General features: G+C 42.5%; 1 protein-coding gene across 3 annotated transcripts in view; it reads left to right on the forward strand.

Moving 5' to 3' along the window:
- TJAP1 (tight junction associated protein 1) overlaps positions 1 to 27,784 on the forward strand; it is a 98,036-nt gene that overhangs the window by 27,761 nt on the left and 42,491 nt on the right. The window contains exons 1-5 of one of the 3 annotated variants that reach the window (XM_033938791.1): positions 5,154 to 5,335; positions 11,099 to 11,159; positions 15,431 to 15,535; positions 19,981 to 20,139; positions 27,729 to 27,757. In XM_033938791.1, the coding sequence (XP_033794682.1) occupies positions 20,011 to 20,139; positions 27,729 to 27,757 (158 nt within the window). In that variant the 5' untranslated portion in view covers positions 5,154 to 5,335; positions 11,099 to 11,159; positions 15,431 to 15,535; positions 19,981 to 20,010. Of the gene's footprint in view, positions 1 to 5,153; positions 5,336 to 11,098; positions 11,160 to 15,430; positions 15,536 to 19,980; positions 20,140 to 27,728; positions 27,758 to 27,784 lie in introns of those variants that run through there. The other 2 variants (XM_033938793.1, XM_033938794.1) reach the window with 2 other exon arrangements.

The following is a 27,784-nucleotide window of genomic DNA, read 5'->3' on the forward strand; positions in this document are numbered from 1 at the left end:
GCTGTATCTACTGAGAAAAGTCAAAGCCGAAAGTTATAAAATGAGATCAGAACTGAACAAAAACAAGATGAAGATCATGAATGTGGAAAATGAAGATTTTGAGCTTGAAGATGATAGAATAGGAGTTGTAAATGATTTCAATCTCCTGGGCTCTTTCGTAAACAAAGAAGCAATTAGCAGGGAAGAAATATTCTACAGAATAACACTAGATCAGTGGTCTCAAACGTGCGGCCCAGGGGCCACATGTGGCCCGCCAGGTACTATTTTGAGGCCCTCGGTATGTTTATCATAATCAGAAAAGTAAAATAAAACAGTTTCTTGATCATATGTCTCTTCAGCTATAAATTATATTATTATTATTATTAAGACTTAGCCAAAAGGAAAGATTTATAAACTATAAAGAGTTTTACCTCATGCAAAATTGTCTTTTCTTTAATAAAACATTAACTATTTTTTTCTGAGGCCCTCCAAATACCTATAAATCCAAAATGTGGCCCTGCAAAGGGTTTGAGTTTGAGACCACTGCACTAGATCGTTCTTCAATGGAGGCTCTTGACAAAGTATTCAAAGGCAAGGAAATAAGACTCCAAAAGAAGATCAGACTTTTCCATGCACTAATTTTCTCAGTGGTCAATTATGGAAGAGAAAGCTGGACACTATGGGGCTCATATCAAAACAGGAATATGTCTAAAAACCTGCCTAAGTTGGCACCAAACGACAGGCCGTCCAAGTGCCAATAATCGAAATGAGGTTTTAAGACATATCCAGACACTTTTTAGGCCTCTGAATTCTGCTGTGCATCCAGAGCAGAAAGGGGCATTTTTGAAGGAGTGGTTAGGGTGTGATGTGGGCCGACCTAGACTTAGTCGTACTGCAGGGATAATCAAAAGTTTTACGAGGCTGCCTGGACAGAACTTATACATTGTGACTTAGGCGATCTAAAAACAAGTCTAAGTGCCCAGAATGTATCCAAAGTAAACAGATAACCACTACAAACACAAAGTACAGACCCCACACTCTTCCTTAGTGATCACTGACCTCCCCATACCACCATAAAAATTTGAATAAAAACATACATACCTGCATCCAGAACATCAGCACCTGGCATAGGAAAGCCTAGTAGAACTGCACAGAGGTGGCTTAAGTAGTCTGGCGGGTGGGCTAGTGAACAATAGAGAGGAGGACTCAGGCCCATAAACCACTCTAACCACTGCATTCATGGTGAAAAATGTGAGTCCACCCAAAAAAAAACCAAAACCCTACTCGACTGCCATATAGATGGCACCTGCAGCCATAAGGGCTATTGGGGTTGTAGACGGGTGGGTATAGTGTTGGGTGGGTGTTGGGGGGCTCACCAAGACCTGCAAGGGAGTTGTGGTGAGATGTTTATGTGGCACTCTTTTTGTGAAGTTCACAGCAGTGCCCTGTAAGGTGCCCCAATACAATGTTGCTATGTCTGTGTGACCAGTCCATCACTTTGCTGGCCCCTCCCATGTCTAAAAGGTCTTGTTCTAGGCATTTGGGACTTAAGACAATTTTTTTGACAAGAATGTAGTATAAAGATAGACGTACTAGTGGTCTGGATAATCAAAAGGCTGGATGTAGAAGGAAACAATTTTTGAAAAAAAAAAAAAAAATTGGACATATTTTTCAAGAATGGACTTTGGACGCTGCCGACTTTAGGTGACTAGTGCCCTAAGCCCAAAATGGACTTAGACGTTTGTTTTGATTATGCCCCTCTATGGAAACAAGACAGAAAGAAGATTGTCTCATTTGAGCTTTGGTTATGGAGAAGGATTTTATGTGTTCCGTGGACCACCAGAACTAACAAATCGATTCTGGAAGAGATCAAACTGGCTATGTCACTTGAAACCCACATGATGAAGTTATGACTGTCTTATTTTGGCTACACTGTCAGAAGATTTTTGGAGAAGGACATCATGTTTGCAAAGATCGAATGAACCAGGCGAAGAGGGTGACCTGCAATCAGATGGCTGGACACATTGAAAACAACCATGAGGATGATGCTGGAGCAGTGGTTCCCAACCCTGTCCTGGAGGACCACCAGGCCAATCGGGCTTTCAGGAAACCCTAATGAATATGCATGAGAGAGATTTGCATATAATGGAAGTGACAGGCATGCAAATCTGCTCCATGCATATTCATTAGGGCTATCTTGAAAACACGATTGGCCTGGTGGTCCTCCAGGACAGGGTTGGGAACCACTGTGCTGGAGGACCTTACCGGATTAGCACAAAACTGATTTATTTTTAGATCTGTAATTCATCAAGTTGATAGGACTCGAACATGAGTCGATGGCACCTAACTAACCATAATTGCATGTTGATACATGTTTTTTTCAATTAACTCAATGATTTTCATTGATGTTTTTGGTTTTTAGGTAGTTTAACTTTATTATATATATATTTATATTATTTTAACAGACCCCTGACGCAGGTGTAAATGTCAAAACATGGTCCATGTCAGATTTTGCAATAAAAGATTTGCTATCCCAATCCTGGAGGTCCTTGGTGCTTTTCTTTTTGCTCAGACAGCAAAATATAAAATACTGGTATCGTGAAAATTTTATAACTGAAAAATTAATGTTCAGACACGTTAGAAAATCAATATCTCGACCCTCTTTGGTAATCATTGCAATTTGTGGTAATCTGTTTTAATATCCTTCTTCAAACCATATGGTCCTGGGCAGCTGTCAGCTTTCCCTCCTTTTCAAATATTATTGCTAGCAGCCTGGTTCCACCCTGGAGTCCATCTTTACAGAATAGGCTGCTTCTTCCCAAGAATATTGCTGAGTTTCTAAATCCCTCATCCCTGCATTGAGACTCTGGAGCTCTGCCTGCCTCTTGGGTCCTATGAGTGGAATGGGGAGTATTTCTGAGAAAGCTATCCTGGGGATTCTGAATTTCAACTTTCTAAAGGGGGTAGTTATCAAGGTGGGAGATTTTACTACACATTGATTTACCACAGGATCCAGCAACCAGGTTGCTGAATCCTTTGGTATAAGAATAACTCTGCTTGTGAGCCACCTTGAAAGCAGCATTATTCTAGTGTATGTGCCTGGGATCATCAGACCTCAAAGCCACAGCCCAATGCTCCTGAGCCTGATCTTAAAGGGGCTGCAGAGCTGCTGGTAATAACCTCCTATTACCACCCCAGTTCAAATCTCCCCCCTGAAGACCTCTACGACCTCCCATCCCCACCCCAGCATCCCCTCCATTCCCATTTGCTCTTTCCCAGTCACTATTGCTTCCAAAATTGTGCCCCTAATGGTAGTCTCATGCTACTACCACTAAAAGTCATAATTCTGTATTTTGGGGGCAGGAGTGAATGGAAATTACTCATGCCTGTAAAAAATACTAGACCAATAGATAAAGGATCCTTGATGGAGGGGTGGCCTTAGGATGCTGGGGAGGAGGTTGATCAGGGGTCATGATAAGAGGCTTTTTTTAAGCAGCTTTGAATCCAATGTTGCCGCCACAGTAAAATAACTCTGTTTTTGGCTGGAGTTATTTTACCATCATTTTTTGCTCATAGTCATAATGCAACTTATGATGTGCACACAGTGCCCACAGCAAGTCACATTATGTGACTGCTTTTGATGCATTTGCTTGTTTTACATCTCATTACTTTGTAACTTGTGACAACCTATATATCACTGCAGTAAGACAAGTCAGGCTTCATTAGGGCCTTTTAAGTTATACTATGGGGCAAATAATACTTGGGTGGAAGTTATCAACATGGGCTACAGTTATTTTAACAAAGGGTCCTATTTTATGACCCTAAGCTAAACTAATCCATCTTGTGGTAAAATATCCTGACCTGTGGTAAAATAATCAACTTAACAATAGCCTTCATTATTGTTTATTGAAAGCTTTTATACCACTACTAATAACTGGAGAGTCAATTCAGAACGGCTTACATAAGCTTCTGTAATGGTGGTACAAAACATGAATTTCTGTAATGGTGCATTACTCTATGTAAATGCTCCATAGATGCTCATTCTAGGTTATATATGCTCTATGTAAATACTCATCTTAGGTTTATACTACGATGCTTTTATCCTATATATATATATATATATATATATATATATATATATATAATGTGTATATATATGTAAATCTAGTTTCAATCTAAAACCTACTTGCTTACGCCTGGTTGTTGCATTATTAGTAAAAGTAGTCAGTGAAAAGGATGTTTTTTTAAATCCCTTTCTTGAATTTTTTGGTGTCTTTTCTAGTTTTAACTCCTTCGGAAGGGAGTTGCACCACATTGGGGCCATCACAGAGAACATTCTTGACCTGAAGCTTTTGTATTTGATGTCTTTGAAGGAGGGTATTTCCAGCAGGAATTCTTGTGCGCAGGGCATGTGCTGGTATATGGTTATGTTGTCTCGCTGATAGGTATTCCGGTTCTGAGAGATGGATGTTGTGCGTTAGAAGATGCTGAATTTCACCCTTAAGAACCCTCCTTCCCTTGAGCACCCAAATACTCTACATTCCAATGGCAAGTACTCCACTTTTCCAAAAGTAATCCCCCTTCCCTAGCTCCCAAAATGTGGCCACAGAACCTGGAACTGGTTCTTATCATTGTCCCCTCTGAATCCTGTATTTTCCTATTTCTGTTTGATAAAAATAATAGCTTACATAATAATTAAAATGAACTTTAGATTCACTTTTAATCACTAAGCTATTAACTGTACCCTCATGCACAAGTTCTCTTCCTTTGTGCTCGAAAGAGGAGGGGAGGAGAACGATTGCCCATGTTATTTTTTTGCTCCTGCTAATAAAGTTGTGTTGAGTGTTGGGGAGAGGAGGGGGGAATACGCTCTGGAGCAGTGGTCTCAAACTCGCGGCCCGTCAGGTACTATTTTGAAGCCCTCAGTATGTTTATCATAATCACAAAAGTAAAATAAAACAGTTTCTTGATCATATGTCTCTTTACCTATAAATGACAATATCACTATTAAGACTTAGCAAAAAGGAAAGATTAATAAACGATAACGAGTTTTTTTTACCTCATGCAAAATTGTCATTTCTTTAATAAGACATTAACTATTTTTTTTTTCCCTGAGGCCCTCCAAGTACCCACAAATCCAAAATGTGGCCCTACAAAGGGTTAGCGTTTGAGACCACCGCTCTGGAGCGATTGATGCGCCTCTCACCTCTTGTCAGCGCGTGCAGCCTGCTCGTGCTAATAAAGTTGTGGGAGTGTTTGGAGGAGGGAAAACGCTCTGGAGCGATTGATGTGGCCTTGCAGGGGACGGTGCGGATCACCGAGCGGAGCAGGAGCCTGGAAGCGGCGGGAGAGCGAGGTGAGGATGAGGAGGGTGAAGACTGAGGGATGTCGGCGAAGTATTTATCCCCCCCCCCCAGGGTCGTTGTCACTGACGAGCTCTTCGGTTCGAGCGAGTGCGTAGCTGCAAAGGCCGTCTCTACTACTAATCCGGGGGGGTAGTTAAGAGAAAGTGGAGTGTTTGAGGGGAAACTTCTGAGAGCCGCGGGGGGGAGGCACTAGTTAAAGGAGTGCGCAGTGTTTGGGGAGCCCAGGAGAGGAATAGTTTCGGGCGTAGTCAAGGGAACGTGGAGGGGGAGTTGTGGGAGTTTTGAGATTGCTGGGGAGGGGGGGGGGGATAAGGGGTGTTTAGAGAATCCCGAGAGGATGCTTGTGAGAGTAATTTGGCTTGCTGAAGGGAAGGGCGTTTTCTTAAGGCAAAGATCCCTATTCTGAGGGGAGAAGAAAAGTTGAATAGCAAATTCAGTTCAGACACCTTGCAAATTTTGAGGTTCTGACCTGGAAATTTGGTAAACTTAGAGAATAGGGGAGGACTGGCGGTTGCTGGCATAGGATGATGGTCTTCTATCTTAGAAAAAGAAAACCTGCGTAATGATTTTAAGGCAGTTCTTCCCAAACTTTGACCACATTAAAAAATTGTGACTCCTAGATGGTGGTGGTGGTGGAGGAACAGACTTCCCCTCTTCTTTTATCTACTTCATCCCCCACTCCAATGCACACACACTTATACAACTGTAACTGAAGGAGGGGAAGGATGGACCTATACACATTTACTACTAACTCAGGCTCTCCAGACTGATGCTGCTGGTATAGATCAAAGTAGGGGCTCACAGGGCCTTGATCTTTATTTTTCCATTAACTGATGATATGATTTTATTTGGGGCCCTGATCAACAGTTTGGGGGCTACTGTTTTAACATTTTAAATGTTTCCAAGTCAATCATCCATGTGATCTGTCTAAATGTCAGCTGAAGTGAGGAAGAATTTGGAGAGTGTTAAAAGTCCACAGGCTCACATTACATATTTGCAGGAGACAGACCTCTTAAGTGTACAGCAGACTATATTGCACTGATTTTTCTATGCTTCCTGTAACTCTAGAGAAGGTAGATATTGGATCATAAGACATTGTCATACTTGTGAAGTCTTATAAAGTCAGACCCAGAATGAAGTTGTAACATGATATAGGGTACTTATGATTTTAAAGCATTTGAGGCTTGTGCAGGTGAAGACAGAGCATGCAGGGATTGGACAAGGACAGAACTACTCATTCTGTCCTTGACCTCATGGGGATGGGATTTGTCTCCATATCATTCTCTAGTTGGAATAATGATCTGGGTGCTACATCCATGAAAGATGATTATGTGCCCTCTTCCAAATTAAGAACATAAGAATTGTCATATTGGGACAGACTGAAGGTCCATTAAGCCCAGTATCCTGCTTCCAACAGTGGCCAACCCAGTTCTATCAAGGAAATGATAGCAGCCAAATGGGTTGGGGTTTGGATAGGGGTTTCAGGGTAGCACGGTTTATGACTAGGTTCTATCAGATCTCTGTGAAGGAGCAAGGAAGGCTTGCATCAGCCTGAATATGGATGTGCTGTTTTTGCCATGCTTAAAACGACAATACCACAGAAGAAGGTGCAGCTGTAAAGGTACTAGAATTACTGGATGGAGTAACTGCTAAAGCAAGCTATCAGGATAGCCATTCAGGCTCTGCAGACAGAAATCTGAGGGGATTATATGCTCTGAGCTCTGAGCAGTTGCCCAGGGGATCCTAGGTTTTCAGAGGCAGACCAGCTTGAGATGGGAAAAGCTTTTCTGGTGGATACCTTGTTTGATCTCATCAGATTTTGGCTAAGAAAATTGAACTGTTAATGTTGGCTCATCATTTTCTATGGTTGAGGGGTTAGTTGCCAGATTTGACCTCAAAGGACCATCTTAGCAAATTGCCATTTAAGAGAAAGCTACTGTTTTGGTGAGGATCTGGATAAGCTTATGAGTTTTGGGAACTCAAATGTCTATAGATTCCTGGAGGACCGTGCTAGATGATATAGTTGAGACTCACTTGGAGCTGGTTTAGGGAATCCAGGAGGTATGGACAGGAGGAGAGCATGAGCGGTATGCATCAGAACCAGTTTTTCCTTAGGTGCTAGTTCTTTTGGAGTGCATGTAAAGTCTGAGCCAAGGAGCTCAGGCCCTTCTTGAGGTTCATGATGAGGTTTTGGGGACATGTTCTTCAGTCCCCCTCCAGGGAGAGGATGGTTAAGGCATCTTTGCTAGAAGTAGGTTCCAAAAACATGAATTAGTGGGTTCTGGAAGTCGTATGTAAAGTTTATGCTCTGGAGTTTGCTTAACAGCTTTCTGGTGCCTTCTTAGATTCTCTTCTGGCCTTGGGTAAAGGCAGCAACTGTCCAGACTTAGAGGTTGTTGTGGCTGCAGGGTCCATTGTAGAAAAAGGCACAGGTTTGGCATTCAATTTATTTTATGGCACTCATGAAGGAAGGATCCATTGTAGAAAAAGGCACAGGTTTGGCATTCAATTTATTTTATGGCACCCATGAAGGAAGGATCTTTTTATCCCATTAAAAAAGTATACCTTGTGTGTGCAAACAAGCCATTATGATTACCAAGTTTCTATATGGAGACATCAGTGAATGTAGTAAGTAGTGCATCAGTAAGTGTTTCTAACATCTCTGAATCTGAAAGAGCTTACTTGTATATCACTATCCAGCCAGAGCACCAACATTTCCTTAAGTTTGCAGCTCTGGATGAGCATTTTTAGTTTCACACGCTTCCATTTGGGTTCATCACTGTACTGAGAATGGCAGCCATGTTGTGCAAGGAGAAAGTATTTATTCATTCCTATTTGGTTGACTGGTTGATAGGAACAAAGTCATACAAGAAAAGCTAGGAAGCTACAAGAGGGTGAATTCTCTGTAGGAATTGGAAGAGCAAATAAGCAAATGGTCATCCAAGAGCAAATGGTCTTGTTGCAGGTACTGGAATATTTAGGGGCACACTTTAACACCTAGCAGGGGAAGGTCTTCCTAACAGTGGATACAGCAAAGAAGTTGTTGGGAGATGGTGGATGGGCCATGTGGCTAGGGCTCCACTGGTTTGGAGCAAGGCATTGAACACAGGAAGTGGTCATATCTGTGAACATGTACTGACTCCCAGCTCCAGACTGATAGCTGCTGCTGAGTATGGGTCACAGTAGAGGTCTACAGTGAAGTGAAATTGCCTTAACTAATGTGACTTCATTTGGAGTCTTGACGCTCAGTTTGAAAATGACGGTGGGCTGTGTAAATTGTCAGGGAGGAGCCAGAGGTCAACAACTGTTGTTGGTAGAGGCCAGGCTGATGTTGGTTTAGGTGGAGAAACCATCTTTAGACTTAACCACAGTGCATATGGCCAAAGCAGAAACACCCTGGTAGAAGAAGCCTTCATACACAGTGTACACAGCATTGGGAAATTTCATCTATGGATCTCATGGCAATGCTGTGAACATGAAGGTTGCCAAACTCTTCTGTGACAGAAAAGAGTGGTGGTCATTGGGAATATATGACCTGGTACAGCAGTGGCTTAAGGACTGTGCTATTGTATGTATTTCTGCTGAGGACCTTACTGGGCAGAATCATTTAAAAGAGGGTCATTTAGACCTAGTTTTGGTGGCTACAGATTGGTTAAGGAGAATGTGGTATAGAGATCTAATGAGACAGAGAGTGGGAATCGTATGCTCTTGTCCAGAGTGAAAGGGTAGCTGGTGCAGGTGAAGGTCATGTCTCCATTCTGTCTTGCGTCTTGGTTCTTGAGAGGGCAAGGTTTGGTCATAGCTAACCTTTTGTGTTTTAGGAAAATGTCAGTTTCCTTAATATACTTTAAAGTATAGCACATTTTTTGAGGCCTTGATCCAGGTTTATTTATCATTTGAAATGCCATCCATCAAAAGCACCAACCGGTGTTTTGCAAGTAATATAAGTTTAAAAAAAATACATTAATAAAGAGAGAACCTAAGTCAAGGTTTCATTCGCTGTGGTGGTCATTTTACAAGTGCTAAAATCCCAGCTTACTGTTTTTATGGCCAAAACATATAAGCCCACTAAAATGTCTAGTGCCAACAGATGCATGCTGAGGGGGGGGGGGGGGTACAGGGGTGTGTCATGGGAGGTGCAGCATCTTCTGTCCATCCCTGATTCCAGATAGCACAATGATGTACAATCAGCACAAGATCTACACCAGGGCTTAGGGAATACTGCAGTGGAGTTTATTCGTGATTTATAGATGGTCTAAGCCTGAGAGAGTCTATGACCCGATTACTTTTTCTGTGCATCCATTTCTGTTGTCCAAAACCCCTCTGTTGCCACACTGGCTACCTGCTGCATCCCCCTCCACCCTTTCAATACCTTGTGCCCCTCACCTATCCCCTTCCACCTTCTCTGGGTTGCAGCGGGTCCCTTCTGTGATTGTCTAATTCTTAGCATGTTCATCACTCTGCCCACAGCCTCTTGTACTGTCAGAGGCATTGAAATAGTCCTCTATTGTCATGTGTGTCGACTCATGTTTGAATCCTAGCGACTTGATGAACATCAAGTTTTTGTGGCAGAATACAGAAGTAGATTGCAGGGCCTTTCTTCTGCACAGTATAAATTTGACGTTGTTGCCATCGTCGCATCAAATGCGATCCTTCGCCTCCAACACTGCCTATCTGCTGCTGCACAGATGGGTGGTACATCATGAGTCTGACATCTCTGCTGAAATCTGTCTTGGAAGGCCCTGCTGGTAGTGAAACTACTGATAGTATAGCTTTCAGCTTCTCAGATGCGCATAAACCCTAGTGGCACGACAAACCCATGTACCATGACGGGATATGTTACTAGAATGTTTAAAAAAAAAAATTATAGGGCAAAAATGTCTATGATCACAGTGAAAGCTTATAGTGCAGGACTTGGTCCTGGTTCCAGCTGAGCTGAAAGCCCAGTGGAACTGAAGGAAACTGGCAAGTTAGAAAAACATGTGTCAACACAAAACTCTTAGGTGTTCCATAGCTGAGAAGACAGGAGCGAAATGGTAAGGATTCAGGGAGCAGAAATGGAACAATTAAAACAATTAAGCTACAAAGCACAAGATGTGGAATGTGCCCTGTGTAATAAAATATGTTCTAAATAACAGGCAACTGCCAGTATTGCTATAAGATATTGAAGCTTGAATATCTGCAAGAGGAAAGTGTGTGTGTGTGTTTGTAGATTAGTAATTAGGGGGGAGTGCAAGCATTGAGCAGCGGTGGAAGATATTGGCTGAGTTCTGGGGTTGCAGTGTGAGGGAATGGCGCCAGGGGATGGGGTATTGGCTGGGAATTGCAGAGTAAGGGGATACTTACTAGCAACACATGCAGCTAAATTGGACCCCTCCATCACCAACCTACTGACAGCTTCAACTGACCTCAAAGCTTTCCGAAAAGAAACAAAACCATACTATTCAAGAAATTCATCCAAATGTCCTAACCCCCATTCTTTTCCTCTCTCTCTCCCTCTTAGTATCCTCCCTTCAAAATTGGTTTAGACCTAACGACTTTAATTATATTCCTCTTCCTGAAAAAGTCCAGCTATCGTTTTGATGTATTAGGCCCAACATCTTTAATTGTATTCCTCTTCCTGGAAATGTCCAGTTATCTTTTTGATGTAATCCGCTTAGAACTGCAAGGTACAGGTGGAATAGAAGTCATTAATGTAATGTAATGTAATGACTTGAGTGCTTTAATACCTGATTATTATTTTTTTCTTACAGGTGATGCAAGAGGGAGATGTTTGATATCCCCCATTTCTCTCCAATTTGTATTGTAATTCAGGTATCTCGTTTTCTTTTTGCTGCTTTCCATCACTCCCTCTGTCATGATGAAACAACAAACCGTGTTTCTCAGATGGAGGATCACTTGTCACCGTGCATTTGAGAACTGTATACACCCACTCTCTCTCTCTCTCTGCATGCCAAAACCACCCTCCCCCTCTGCTGTTTGTTTTCAGATTCAGTGTAATAGGAAGAGAACAGACAGTCCTAGCTCTGTAGCTTGGGGTAGCTCTATCTGCTGAAAGGTCTGCATGGGTGAGTGTGTAGCAAATGTGTAGTCAGTGGCACCCTACTGGTGCTGGATAATTGTGACCCAACTCCTCTTGCTGAGTCGATGGATACTAGCAAGGTGAGTAAGGATAATTTAATGGGAAAATATATACACACACATATGTACAGTGACTACTCAGTGTGTAACTGTGTGTTCTGTGTGCATTTTGTAGTATATTTCCAAGTGTAGTTCTTATTGGCTTATGGCTGGTATATAAAGGCAGTCCTCGAGTTAGATGCCTGACTTAAGTACAACTCGTACTTATTGCAGTTGTGGCTTCATTTGATTTCACTGAGGAGAATTTCCAGTGGCATAGATTCCTACACTTCTCCTGTAGCAAATTCAGGAAAAATGCATGGCCACATTAAGAACAGTGTGTGGTTGTGCATGCTGTACCTTAGAGGGAACACTGGTTAGGGACAGCTGGCCCTTTTGTCAGCTGGGAGCAGAGGTACACAGCAAGAATCTTAAAATCTACAAGTTCTGAGTTGCATACAAATCCAACTTAAGAACAGCTTTAAAAACGTAACTCATTCTTAATCCGAGGACAGCCTGTAGTTACTTTTCATATACACTAGGTACTTGTATGCATGACAGCTCACAAGTATGAATTGCAAGGGTGGGCAGGATGAGAAAATGGTGATTTTCAAAAGATTTTTAATTGCTATAGGTGAGGGCTGTATTTCCTCTTTCCAACATGCCAGAATTTTTCCTTGCTTCAGTGGAAGTATAGTGGGATGTCCTGGAATGGAGTGGATAAAGGAGATGACGACATCTGCTTTTCTTTGGGCTCTTTGCTATATAAGGGTTCAGTTATATTCCCAGCATTGCCACTTTTAAGTGCTCTGGTTGTGCGCTCCTGTTTATGCTTCTGTCTTCTGAGAGGTGCATTTGTCTTTGCACACAGTTTTGTGAGTGAACTTAACTGTATGCAAAGAAGCACCAACATCAGCACATAGCTTGTTTAAATTCCATGATAAATGAGATTTAAATTCAACCAAGGTATGCAGAAAACACAAAAGCTGAGTGCAAGTTTCTAACATGTGTGTGGGGGGGGGGGGGGTAGGGGCTTAAATTTAGGGTCAGAGGAGGAGTAAAAGATTGGCTCATTTTCCACAGGCAGCATTAAGTCAGGATTTCATATCTATTTCTTAACGTTCCATGTGTGAAATGTGCATGCAAGCTCTCTATGTGCTCATAAATATTGTTGGTGTTGTGAAGAGTGCATTAGCCCCAGAGTTGCATGCGTATATATCCACACATGTGCTGGAATGCTACTCTGTGCATACAAGTTTTGCAATAGTAACACTATTTAGGTGCAGAGTAGCATTCCAGCACATGTGTGGATATATCCATATGCAGCACCAATACAGCTGCCACTAGTGCAGGCTAATGTATGCGTACTGTTTGCTTACCCAAAGAACAACAAGGCAGTCTGCTAACAGGATCCAATGTGGAAAAAACAGATAACAGCAGGTTGATGAGAAAATCAAACTCTTTATTTAAAAAAATGTATATACCGCCTAAAATCTAGGTAGTTTACAAACAACATACCAAATAAATAGTAACAATATAACACATACTCAACAAAAGGTATCCTACATCTTCCATAGTTAGCAATGCATTAACAAATAGCTGAGTCTTCAAATGTGCTTTTTTTTTTTTTAAATATCCCTGGACTTACATAAGAGTAAGTGACCTGTCAATGCAATCCACAATTTCACTCCTACTATTGAAAGCATAGAGTTCCCAACCCTAGCATGCATCACATTCCTTTCTCTCGTCAAGGATAATCTCATACCATGTTCAAATTATAATTCCCTTCTTGGACAGTACAACTCCAATAAATCTTGCTCTCGGTAGTTAAAATTAGGTGCCATTGTCTCACCTAGGGTTGCTTCAAAAGCACATAAAACACAGCATCTTCAACCGAGCACAGTATAGTCCAGTAGGTTTTTGGGTGGGTTTGCTAGCGTTCTACACACACATCTAAGGAACCAGGGTCTGTAAATTAATTCTTATACTCTAATCAATACCCTATATGGAACTAACAGGGGACTCTACACCCACTGTAAAGGCTTCACCCAACCAAACATTACAGTTACTCAAACATAAGTGGACAAAACACGAAAACAAAAAAGAAGTGGAGAAAAAGCCTCAGTTCTGCTTCATCTGGCAAAAAAACTCCACTTCATTAAGATACACACTTGCACATATGACTTTACACAAAAAGGTGAAAAAAAAAAGTGAAAAACCAGCATTATAACAGCCTGTAGAGCGCCATAATGTCATTCAGCACGCCAGTATAAAAGCTCCAAACAGTGATACTTGTGGATGAATAAGCACTTCAACACTACAATCACAAATATTGCATAATGAGCAGAACAAGACATAAACACTATAGCTGCATATAATGTCCAGGTTCTCTCCCAAATATACACACTCTCTGTTCTTACACCCGGATTCTTCAACATGTTGACCCGACGGGAAGATCTCCGTTTCGCTCTGGTTCGCTGCGTCAGAGGCATCAATTCCACTGAGATGAGTGAGATATGTACCTGGGAACTTTTTTATGTGTAGTTCACTATAGTGCCCCCTATGATGCCCCCATGTTCTGCTGGGATGTTTGTGTGGCCTGTCTACTATGAAATGATGGCCCCCTCCTACATCTCAGTCACTTGTTCTGTGCGTTTTTTCCTTTGGATGTGTTTTTTCTTTTTTCAAAAAATGGTTTTAAAAGATACACAGAGGATAAATGCACAGAGCACAAATGCATCCATTTTTAAAAAAAACCTAGATAGATGTGTCCCTCCTTGACTCACATTGATAGCTTTAGAAGAGATTGGGAAGTTTCTTAACACCCCCCCCCAAAAAAAAAAAAAAAATCCAGGTACTTGACCAGAGAAGGGGGTAATTGGTCCACAGTGTTAATTTTGAATACTATCATCTCTTCTTTCCTCCCCCCACATCCTTCCAAATTGAAGTGATAACTGACACAAAGGAGGTTTGGAAAATTACTTTATTATGCAAAATGTAACATTATTTAAAATTTGGAAAAATTTCAAATTTAATGAACCTGTTACAGAATTGTCATAGATTCTTACTGCAGAATCTAAGTTTCTGAGTGCTGCCAGGAAACCAGGCCGGAGTTGCCTATGACTTTGGGTGAGAGGAACTTGGTGAGACCCATTACTATCCAGAATGCACATCCTCATTGGATTCCTAGTATTTGGTAGTGGTCTGGACTCTGGAGGGATGCCATTGCAACTTGACTGACAGTTCAGCACTGGGAACTGATCAGCAGTATGATTCATTCATGCACAGGGCCAGTAATGGACTCCATTTATAATCTCAAATTATCCTGTAAGCCCACATTAGAGCTCTTAAAAAGAGATTTGGGGAAAGAAAGTGATTTATCCTCCTCCTGATGTTTTAGTGAGGATAAATGACTTGCATGGAGAAAGCAGATAGATTTATAAGGACTGAATAGTGCAGAGGGGACATCAGCAGTGGTGTGTGTTCCTTGGCAAGCACTATTTTTTAAGAAAGGGAAAGGATGTTGCTCCTGTAATAAGACACGACATGGCTTCTCTTCTAATGAAAAAAATTAATTTGATCTTGCACCAGCAATGTATTGGCTGTCTATTCCAGGAGTGGCCATGCACTAATGAAGAGATGCACTAAAGTCAGTGGCCTGAAACTTGTTAAATGGCAAAGTGTTGCTAATGGAACAAGAACGATGAAAGTGCCCCAGTGACAGTGTTGTCCTGGATGGAAAGGAGCCTTTAGGCAGCAAGCCTAAAGAGAGAGACCTTTTTTATTGCACTGTGACTGGAGTGGTGATGAGCTAGCCTATCTGCAGTCTGGAACGGATAGAAAAGGCTAAACATCCCTTGTATGTGTGGTAGCTGAGATCTCTCTTGTGTTGTTATGTGCTTAGTCTGTTTTTAGAGCAAAACCATGGTATCCATTGCCTGCTCACCTGTCTTCTCATGTTTCAGATGCCATCAAGATGCTAAGCAGCCAGGATTGAGTTTCAGAGATGCCTGACTTCAGGAAGAGGGAAAGAGTGAGAGATGTTTTGAGTTGGATGGCGCACTGAATATGTAAGTAAGAATTTTAGAAAAATAGTTGACATTGGGTGTAGTTTTTCTTTTTCTTTTTCCTGATGAAAAGCACATCTGTATTGGAGAAGGTGGGGGTTGGGAGTAACTAGGCTTTTCCTAAGGTTTTCCAGAGAGGCTGTTTTCTCCTGCTCTCAGCTCCCCCCCACTTTGGCTTTTTCTTGGGCCTTCTGGTTTAATGTTTGTAAATGAAGACAAATCTGTATTATTCTGTTTCTGTACATGTAACTTTTCTAGTGTTTCTGTAATGCCTTGGTGGGTGGAGAGGTAGGTAGGACTATTTTTATTTTTGGTACCATGTTCGTCTCCTCTATGTGGGAATCCCTGCCATTTTAACTCTCCTTCTGGAGATTCTGCAGATAGAGGCTAGTAATGAGCCAGTATAGTAGCTGTGCATGGGAAAACAATGGTAGGAGAAATTGGGCATCAATTGGAGGCAAGGGGGAGGGAAAGGAAAGAGAAGTTTTATTTTATGTGTGTTTCTAGTCCACCTTCTTCTCTTCCCGCCCCCCAACAAAAAAGATTCAAAGCAGATAACATTAATTAAAACTAATCACTGGGATGGAATCCAAAGGTAGCTAAACATAAATAAAAACTTTAAAATAACCCTGCTACAGGATTATGATTCTTGGATAGGTATTTATGAAGTACCATATATACTTGAATATAAACCAAGGTAACCATTTCCCCCCAAAAAGGTTGACTCAAATACAAACCGAGATTGGGTGATCATGGTGTGACCTCATTGTCCTGCCAGCAGAAGACAAACCTGTCCCACTCTTTACTCCTGTGTAGCATGAGTAGTCTCTAATACTGGGCTGCCATTGATGCTGGGAGGAGAAAGAGTACTGGTGTGGAAAGGAAAAGGCAGCTTCCTAGGAGTATGTTAAATGGGCATCCTAAATAAGCCATGCAAGATTAATAATGACAAGACAGCTTCCTTTACACTGTACACTTTTAGGAAGATTCTTCTACATAATTCTGTTTCATATCCTCATTGGCCTTCTCAAACGTAGCCCTCCATAAACCCAATCCTCTCCCCCAATGACCAGTGCTATTTTCCAACACAAACCCCTTTCCCCTGATGACTGCTATTTTCCAATACAAACCCTTCTCCCCCGACTGGTGTTATTTTCAGCACAACTCCTTCTCCCCCGATGACCGGTGTTATTTTCAGCTCAAACCCTTCTCCCCCGACTGGTGCTATTTTCAGCACAAACCCTTCTCCCCCCATGACTGGCGCTGCCGTCTTCCCCTGCCCAGTTGGCATTAGGCTTACTGTTCCGGTGCTCAAAGAAGCTGACACCAAGGTTCTGAGCTGGTGCGGGGCCTTGAACTTCTGTGCATGCTCAAAGCTTGCCAGCTCCCACCCTCTCCAAAATTCTCAGAGTTCTTGCGAGACTGCCCCGGGAACTTGCACAGCCATTTCTGATTGCGGTTCCTCATGGGGCAGGAACAAAGGAAAATTGCTCCTGCCCCGCTTCACTGCTAGACCACCAGGGTTCAAAAGGTATGCTGTAGAGGGGTCTGGGAAGCAGGAGGGAAGCGAGGTGGTTAACAGTTGGCTAGGACAGGACACAGGAAGGATTGCTCCTGCCCCGCTTCACTGCTAGACCACCAGGGTTCAAAAGGTATGTTGTAGAGGAGTCTGGGAAGCGAGGTGGTTAACAGTTGGCTAGGACAGGACACAGGAAGGATTTCTCCTGCCCCACTTGACTGCTAGACCACCAGGGTTCAAAAGGTATGTTGTAGAGGGGTCTGGGAAGCAGAAGGGAAGCGAGGTGGTTTACAGTTGGCCAGGACAGGATTAAGGAAGAATTGCTTCTGTCCCAGTTCACCGCTGGATCACCAGGGCTTAAGGCAGGCCTGTGGGAGGCCTGCAAAGAGGCTGGGAGGCAGGAGGGAAGTGGGGTGATTAACAGCTGGCCAGGACAGGACGTGGGAAGGATTGCTCCTGTCCCAACTCACTGCTGGACCACTAAGGCTTAAGGCAGGCCCGCAGGAGGCCTTCAATGGGTTTAGGTGAAGGGTGGGGTAGCGCACAGACTTGAGGACCCGAATATAAACAGAGACCCCTATTTTTGGGCCATTTTTTGGCATATATTGCATTGTAACATTTTATTGAAATTTTCAAACATACTCTCTTCTGCACACAGGTTGAATTGACTCTTGTGTGTATTTTGGGGTTAGGTCAGGAGGCAAGTTCATAACCTTATAGGGAAATGTGTGTTTACTTCCAAAGTAATTCATGCAGTAGGGCTATTGTATTTCCTTTGCATCCTAGCTTGACTATTACTAAAGTCTCATATCTAAGTTCCACTATATGATCATCATTATAATTTGGTACTTAACATAGAAATAAATATTCTATTTTTCTAATACATAAGAACATAAGAATTGCCTACTGGGACAGACCGAAGATCCATCAAGCCCAGTATCCTGTTTCCAACAGTGACCAATCCAGGTCCAAGTACCTTAGAAACATAGAAACATAGAAAATGATGGCAGAAAAGGGCCATAGCCCATCAAGTCTGCCCACTTTAATGACTCCACCCCCTCGACTTTACCCCCCTAGAGATCCCACATGCTTATCCCATTTACTTTTAAAATCTTGCACGTTGCTGGCCACAATCACCTGCAGTGGAAGTTCGTTCCAATGATCAACTACCCTTTCGGTGAAGAAATACTTCCTGGTGTCGCCATAAAATTTCCCTCCTCTGATTTTTAGCGGATGACCTCTTGTGGCCGAGGGCCCCTTAAGAAAGAAGATATCATCTTCCACCTCGATACGGCCTGTGATATATTTAAAAGTCTCAATCATGTCTCCTCTCTCTCTACGTTCCTCGAGTGAGTACAGCTGCAATTTATTCAGCCTCTCCTCATACGGGAGATCCCTAAGCCCTGAGACCATCCTGGTGGCCATTCTTTGAACCGACTCGACTCTCAGCACATCTTTTTGGTAATGTGGCCTCCAGAATTGTACACAATATTCCAGGTGAGGTCTCACCATGATGACTTCGGGCTTCCGGCTGACAAAGCTTCTGCGGATACAACCCATCATTTGTCTAGCCTTGGATGAAGCCTTCTCCACCTGATTGGCAGTTTTCATGTCTTCACTGATTATTACTCCTAAATCCCGTTCTGCTACAGTCTCGGTTAAGGTCTCACCATTTAGTGTGTAAGTTCTGCACGGATTTCTGCTTCCAAGGTGCATGACCTTACATTTTTTTGCATTGAAGCCGAGCTGCCAAGTCGCGAACCAATGTTCCAGTAGAAGTAGGTCTTGCTTCATACTGTCGGGCAAAGTGCTTTTACCTACTATGTTGCAGAGTTTGGTGTCATCGGCGAACAATGTTATTTTACCTTTAAGCCCCTGAGTCAGGTCACTTACAAATATGTTGAATAGGATCGGACCCAATACCGAGCCCAGCGGCACTCCACTGGTCACCTCCGACGTTTTGGAGAGGGCACCGTTTACCACCACCCTCTTTAGTCTACCGCTTAGCCAATCATTGACCCATGCAGTTAAAGTTTCTCCCAGTCCCATTGATTTCATCTTGCTCAATAACCTGTGGTGTGGGACGCTATCAAAAGCTTTACTGAAGTCCAAGTACACGACGTCTAGGGACTCCCCCACATCCAGCTTCCTTGTTACCCAGTCAAAGAAGCTAATTAGATTGGATTGGCAGGACCTACCCTTGGTGAATCCATGTTGGTGGGGATTACTTAGATTCTCCTCATCCAGGACTGTATCTAGTTTATGTTTAATTAGTGTTTCCATTAGTTTACTCACTACGGATGTGAGACTCACTGGTCTGTAATTTGCAGCCTCCGTCCTGCAGCTCTTTTTGTGAAGTGGGATGACGTTAGCTGTTTTCCAGTCCAAGGGGACTCTTCCTGTGTTCTCCTAAGTAATAAAAACGATTTTATGCTGCTTATCCTAGGAATAAGCAGTGGATTTCCCTAAGCCATGTCAATAATGGCCTTTGGACATCTCTTTTAGGAAATTATCCAAACCTTTTTTTAAGCCCCGCTAAGTTTACTTATTTATTGTTTGTCAGAAATTCTATTTGAATAGGGGATTTGGATTTTTGGGGAATATAGATATGAGGTAGCACTCTGGTAATCTTTAGATATTCTTTATTCCCAATGTCCTGGTCTTCCAGGCTATGTAAGCAACCCCAGTGTCCTTTTTGTGCCTGTGATATAACATTTGGGAGGGGGGTGAATGTTCAATGTCTAATTTACAGCCAATGTCCATTGTACAATTGCTAGTTGCAGCTCTGGTCTTTGTTTAGCTACTATGTGCGGATTGTAGTTGGCAGTTGGACAAGGGGAAGGAGAATGGGATGGAGCCTAAACTTGCCTCATTTTCAGTCTGTCTGCATTGCTGCCATTCTTGTGACACGCTCTTTCTTTCTTTGTAGGCAAGGAATTTCCATGCAATTGTGGTGAGCATGGCAAGTGCTGCTCCAGCTAAGAAACCATACAGAAAGGCTCCTCCCCAGCATCGAGAGCTTCGCTATGAGCCACCAACACTTACAGATGAGCAGGATGAGGTGGCTGTGGCCCCTGAACAATGCCAGGTAACTTATTTTGGGGGTATAAATGTTGCACACCCTTACGTTGAGAAGTGATATTTGCAATGGTAACATCTTTTCCTCCTAGACTCTATTGTCAAGCAGTGACAAAAAGATAGCTGGATACTGCTTTGAGGGAAGTAGTAAGGGATGCACCCTCTCTGTTTCTGCTGCACAGGGTCTTCAAGGAACAGATAGCAAAGATCTATTAACAGATAACTACCCTGGCTTTGTTTTTATTACTGAAACTTGGTTATCTCAGAATGACTTATTCATTCAAAATGAATTATGTCCACAAGGTTTTATGTTTAAATGTATTTATTGAATGGAAAAGTGCAAGACAATATGCCAAACAAAATACAACAGTTTTCTTGTATATACGCACCAGCTATATCCCTCCCCACTCCTAATCAAACAATATTGAGCACATAAAGAAAAAATAAAATATTTAGCTGCAAACGTTCAGTAATCTGCTTTGAGCATGTGGGGTGAGATCCATCCAAATATGTTCCCAAATTGAGCAAAAATGACTTCTTTCCATAGTGTCCAGGTCCCCAAACTGCTGACACTCCAAAGAGGTATTGACGATCATCAGAGACCTCCACTGACTATAAGTCAGTGGGTCAGTAGACAACCAGTTGGACAAAATGGCTTTCTTTCCCATTAATACCGCTCTAGCCACAAATGCAGACAATCTTTTGGGTTTGGGAGAAGCTATCGTATAAATCCCCAAAAGAGCTCTAGGTGTTGGAGTCCATCGCCTACTCCAAATAGCAAAAATATACTGCCCCAACTGGTTCCAAAATTGTACAATATATGGGCAAGCCCAAAGCATATGTCCCAGCGATGCATAAGCATGAATTTACTTCGGGCAGCCATGAGATGGAGTGATGCCCATCCGATAGGTTTGCATCGGTGGAATATAAAGACATAACATAATCTTAAGTTTTAATTCCCAATGAACAATATTAACAGAAAGTTTTTTTGAAGACTTTAACGCTCGCTGGAGGTGTTGTGCTGAAAGAGAGCAGTGAAGATTTTCTGCCCAGGATGTCGCCAAAATATCCAAGTTAATGCCAGGTTCACAGTCCAGAAGTCCCACCTGATGAAATCTTAAAGGGATATGTTGTTGAGCTGAAAGACTGAACATTTCAGAAAAGGCTTTTCTACAAGTTTCAGTTAAATGACAAGCTGGTAATGAGTGGACATAATGACGTATTTGGTAATATGAAAAAATGTCCATCTCCAGGAGGCCATAAGTCCATTGTAAATTTGTAAAAGAGGCCAACTGTCCAGATTCTGTAAACAGGTAAAATGGGCCTTTTAGGCCCATCTGTGAAAGAGAGAGTCCTGTAGCCCCAGTAGAAAATTACAGTTCGCCTGAAGCGGGAGAAAAGGCGAGACATCTGAGGACAGTTTAAGACACATACAAACCCAGCGCCACATCATCCTCACAGGAGCAAATAGGGGATACATTGCCACCAGGGGTCAGAGGGTGGGAGCCGATACATGCAAGATGCAACTAATATGGTAAGGAGAAAGTACTGATAACTCCAACCTTAAGTCAGAAAAATATGAAGTACCTCTATGCCAATCATTAATGTGTCTCATCTGCAGGCAATCAAATACCAACGAATATTAAGCAATCCATAGCCACCCCGCTCTCTCGGCAAACAAGCTCTAACATATGTCATCCGTGGGCTTTTGCCCCCCCCAATAAATCGTTGGAGCCCTATTGTAAGCTGTAGAGAATGTGAATATGTAAGCAAAAGTGGCAGAACCTGGAATCTGTAGGGGCAGGGGTGTCCAACCTTTTGGCTTCCCTGGGCCGTATTGGCCGAAAATGTTTTTCTGGGGCCGCACAAACCTTGCAGCAAGACAGAGGAGGGAGCCGGCAAGACAAAAAACATCCAGGGGCATAAGAGGAAAACACTGCATCACCCTTGACCGGGGCTGCACAAAATACTTCACGGGGCCGCAGGTTGGACACTCCTGTGTAGAGCCATTTTGGGAAATGTCCGTAAGGTTTTAACAGCCTTTTTTTATTTAGAGTTGGTAAAAGGGGTGGAGGTCTAGCAATGATTTACAAATAATTTCTTGATATTCAGCTGTGTGAGAAAGTTAGTGATCCACACCTTGAATACCATATATACTCGAATATAAACCGGGATGTTTGGGCAAAAATTTGGTCCAAAAATGAGGGTCCTGGTTTATATTCGGGCCAGCGCCCCACTCCCAGACTTATTGTAGGCCACCGCCAGGCTCTACACCCTATCCCTCCTTCCTGCCTTGTCCGTCGTACCTCCTTTGCTGATCCCTGGTGGTCCAGAGGTGCAGCGGGCAGGAGCTAGCTTTCCACACTCCTGCCCCGCTGCTAACCCAATTGGTCAGTGGCTGCCGCGAGTTCTTGTTTCTTCAGCTGCTGAGCGGCACCGAGCAGGAACGAGAATTCGCAGGAGCCAGTCAGGAAGCCGCTCAGCGCCGAGCAGCAGAAAATATTGATGGTTTACAGATTTTCTAACATTATGCATCTATGAGGTATATATTGATGGTGAAACATCTGCCCCATGGAAGTCTGCTTGTGGAGTTCCACAGGGTTCTCTGTAGTTTCCTTTACTTTTTAACATTTATATGACTAGGTAAAGGTGGGAGGGAAGGGGTTAAATTTGATGTATTACTGTTAAATATGAAAGAAATTCAAGTGATGTACTTAATTTCAATTGTCAATTTATTGATACACTTGTTGTAAGATGCAAAAATGAATAAAGATTATGAAAAAAAGAGCCTCAATTTAGCTGCTTCTGAAACAATTTTTACATATGCCCAAATGATGCTAGAGGCCCCGACCTACCTAGACTTCAGAAAACTTCTCAAAACACACCTCTTCCGCGAACAAGACCCTTAGTCCTTACTCCCCGCTTACACTCCAACCCCCCCCCCACCCCCACCTCCCTCTCCCCCCCCTCTTCTGGTTTCCCACTCCCTCCTTTTTATCTTCTAACCCAACTATGATAAACCTGTGCTAAAACTACTTTGCCTCCTTCCGCGCTACCTGCAATTCCGACAAAATTTTTGTAAATCCGTGTTCAGACCGGATCCTAATGTAACGGATGTGAACCGCCTAGAACTCTTTGGGTATGGCGGGATATAAGAACCTAATAATAATAATAATAATAATATTTTTATTCTATTAGAAGTAGATCCAAAACTGAGCAACTTTGATCTAAATATAAATTCTTGTATTTCCAGACTTCAAATATCAGCTACCTCTGTTCGACTGAAACTTAATGCAGCCAAGACAAAATTATTACGGTTTGGCCCAAAAATTGAACTGTTATCTCTCTCTGTAACTCTGAATTCTGGAGAATCTTTGAAAATTGAATTTTCGTGTAGAGTTCTGGGAATAATATTGGATTCTTCTTTATCATTTGAATGTCAGGTTAATCACCTTTCAAAGAAATGTTTTTTCAGCTTACGAATGTTAAGGAAAGTTAGACATCAATTTCACCAGCAACATTTTGCGGTACTGGTGCAAGCTATTATCCTAGCACAATTAGATTACTGTAATTCAATCTATATAGGTCTGAGTAAGGGGAATCTAAAACAGTTACAGCTAATCCAAAATATGGCAGCAAAGCTAATATTTGAGAAGGGCTGTGGAGGGCATCAATGGGTACTCCAGTAACTTGGAGCATGAGGATGTTACTGGCCAGACTTTATGGTAGATATCCTGCAAACAGGATGGTTGGATAGGCTGGAGTGAGCTTGGACGTCAATTCAGCATTTGGAACCTAAGACATTATCAGGTGGACTTTACAGTCTACGACCCAGAAATATCAAAGAAGAGACAAGTTAATTTAATCATGTATTTGTAATGGATATAACTAATAGTCAGACTGGATGGCTCGTTCATGTCTTTATCTGCCTTCATTTACTATATTACTATGTAAGAGAAAAGAAATCTTCACTGGCTCTGAAAGTACAGTTTAAATGCTCTTCTATGGTTTTTTAAATCATACATGGGCTATTTACGTCTTTGATAGATCTTTGAATAATCAGAGATCTTCTGATTCAAGAAACTTTCAGAAATTTAAACTGTCCTTTCCATCTTTAAAGGGAATAAAATCTATTGGTAATATTACTCGATCTTTCTCATATACTTTTTACAGTGAGTTGGAATGGGATTCCCTCTTATGTTGGAACTCTTCTCTCCTTCCAGATTTTCCATAAATCTATGAAAACACTTATTTCAACAGGTCTTAACTAATTTTCCTTAGAACAATTTTCTATCTTCTCTCTAGGATGTTGGATGAGGGTCTTCATTAATAAGTTATTTTTTCTCTAATCTAACTACTTTCACTTCGATTATCGATTTTTTTTAAAATGAGAACCGAGTTGAGCTCCTTGTGGGGAGATGACACGGTATATAAATCCAAGATTTAGATTAGATTATTATGTGGAGGACAAGTTCACCCTATTTTAAAAATACAGAAGCATAGAGCAGGCTGCAGAAGTTCTAGTACCAAGTGCAGCCAGTTTAGGGGGTCTCAATCCAGACCTCAAGGTACCCCTGGCCAATTGTTCTTGGGGTTTTTCCAGGCTATCTATAGTGAATATACACGAGAGAGAATTGCATGCACTGCCTCCATTATATGTAAATCTTATCCATAGTCACTGAGTTTAGAAGCCCTGATCTACAGGTCTCTCAAAAACATTCTGGCCTTCAGGAACTCTGACCTGAATTTTTGTTTAGGGCATATTCACCACAGAAGACAAGGACTCCCTTAATTGTGTGTGTTCAGAGCTACCCAAAAGACTTTGACATCTTCTCAACTTATGGTTGAGATCTGTTTCATTGTGCTGAGTTCACCAGCCTGGAGGGAAGGAAAGCATCTCCCACCTCATCCCTGGGGCCCAAACTGAAGCTAGAGAGGAACAGGAAAGTTGCAAAGTGAAACCTCCACAAGAGCCAGAAAGCCAAAAGATGCAAGAGTACCTGGAAAGAGCAACTGGTAAGGAGAAAACTGCTGTGGGGCATGAGAGCAGTTCATGTGGGACCATACAGCCCAGAGTAAAGAGATGCTTTCTGGGCAGGTTTTACACAGCTTGGCAGGAGTCTGCTGTGCACCTATTGGGACAATGAAATCCATGAGACGCAAGAGAGACTGCAGTGGCACAATCAGTTCGACTGAGATCAAGTCTTCCTCTATCCTTCTGGAACCAGGAAGACACCACACAATTCTCTTAATAAGGTATCCACAGGACAAAGTACCGCTTTCATACCCAGAGAACAGTCCAACATTGAAATACTCCAATCCCCAATATAAAATAAAAGCTGCTTTATCACCCCTCCAGATTGGCCCAGATGCTTGGATTTTGCACACATACCAGTAGATGGAGACTGAACAGTACAAATACCCTATGTAATTCCCAGCCAGCCAATATTTTAGTCACCCTTGGATGTGCTAGCCTGTGCAGTCTGAGTGCTGCTACTACTACTATTTATTATTTCTAAAGCGCTGTAAGGCGTACACAGCGCTGTACCTTTTGTTAACATGCAATAGACGGTCCCTGCTCAGAAAAGCTTACAATCTAATTTAGACAGGACATTTTGGGGTTGGGAACATTATGGTAGAGGGAATGATACTGTGGGTATAGGTATCTGACAGCAGTGAGTAGGAGTTAGGAGTTGAAAACAGATTTAAAAAAGTGGGCTTTTAGCTTGTTTGGTAGAACTGGGTGGAGGGTGGGGTACCTTGGAGGCACACTTAAGTTGTGGTTTTCTCTCCCCCCCCCCCCAACTATAATTCTTATTTTTTAAAACCCCATTCCCTATCCTCTGTTGCCTTTCCCTTCAGGCTGTTGGGCTATAGGTCCATGATGGCCTTTATGCCCCAGGGTTATTACACACAGTTGGCTGGATCCCTCCCCACTACTTTCTCACACAGTACTGTGCTTCGGCTGTCCCTCCCCTCCCAGGAACCTTGAGTGCCCAACAGCAAATGCAAGTAAAAAAAAAAAGAGAAAGCAGCCTAGGACTTCATGGGAGAAAAAACTTTATGTGGCTGGCCACACCTTGTGATCCTCTTGTCTCCCTTTGGATCTAGTGGGGTGGAGTTCAGTGGTGAGAATTTGATATGTCCCACCCTTTCTGCTGCTGCCATTACCAACATTGCTGTACCTTTGGGTGCAGAGAGTGACAGTTGCCTCTAGCACACCATATAAATTTTGTGGGGACACTAAATTGCAGTTGTGGCAGTAATATGACATCATCAGAGACGCAGCAGAGCAAATCAGGGCAGTAGAAGGCCCCGAAGCAGCATATGTACAGTGCTGCAGATGCTGATGGAGTCGGCAGGTCTGTCGGGACCGTGGTAAGGGAAGGGAGGGGAAGGAGGGGGTGCAGCAGCGGCAATGGACTAAAGAAGCTGGCTAGCCTGTGAGAAGGGAAAGGGGGGTAGGGGGAGAAAAATGGAGGGGGAGGGAATGCTGCTGTGGCTGCTGCACAGAGAAGTGGGGAGGAGAGAAATGCTGCTGCATAGGAGGCAGGGAGAGAGAGACAGATAGATAGATAGAAAGAAAGACAGACAGTGGGAGGAAGGGAGACAGAAAGAAAAGAAAGACACGGGCAGGGAGAGACAGAAAGACAGACAAAGGGGGCCAGGGAGAGAGACAGACAGAAAGAAAGACAGCGGGAGGGAGAGAGAGATAGAAATAAAGAAAGACAGACAGACATATATTCTAGCACCCGTTAATGTAACGGGCTAAAATACTAGTATTTATATAAAATGTATGTACTGCTATATAGATAGATAGATAGATATAGTATTCAAAAGAGTTTATAAAAATAATAAAATTATAAAACCATCTACTCAGACCTTTGGGGTGGCGCAGAACAGCAACTCTCATGCTCTTATCCTGAAACTCATCTAGCCCAGTATCTTGTTTCTAATAGGAGGCAATCCAGGTCAAAAGTTCCTGGTGGAATTCAAAAAAGTACCTTGCAGAATCTCAAAATATCCCTAATCAATATGAAAGATCTGCATAAGATTGAAGCACTGTGTGTGCATAATCAATAGGGACATCCCAAAAACTTGATTGTACTGGTGTCCATTGGGACTGGAGGTTTCCTGCCCTCATCTGATGATCCCTCTTCTGTAGTGCTGCAAGACCTTGTTTCTTCTGAGTGCAGTGTAGGTTGCCGCCTCCTTTCAAGGGGAGGGAAAAGGTGAAGCCGTCTATATGATGGAGAGAGCTCTGTCCACTGTATGTTCTAAAATTGAGTTCTTTTTCTTGCCTTTTTTTGACAGTTTGACTTCTAGAATAGTTGTTCTTTTCTTAATTATAACATTATATGTCTTTATTCAAGAAGGTGGGGTGGGGGGATAAAAGAGATTCTACACAACATGTGGGACTACCTTGTTTTAGATATACCTGCTGTAGTCTGCAGAGTGCTGTTGTTTTGTCTGTTTTTACATTTTCACAGTGAGGGGATGACTGCCACAGCACTTGGAGAATGGTGGAAACTTGGGGGGGGAGGGTATTCCTCCTTTCTCTGCCATTCAGTATGACAGCTGTCTTCCTTTTCTTCACAGGAGGCTTGGACAGATTTGGAGCAAGTACAGTAAGTGGCTTTGGTTTTTGGTTTTTC

The sequence above is a fragment of the Geotrypetes seraphini genome, chromosome 3, assembly GCF_902459505.1.
Source record: "Geotrypetes seraphini chromosome 3, aGeoSer1.1, whole genome shotgun sequence".
Taxonomy (NCBI): Eukaryota; Metazoa; Chordata; class Amphibia; order Gymnophiona; family Dermophiidae; genus Geotrypetes; species Geotrypetes seraphini.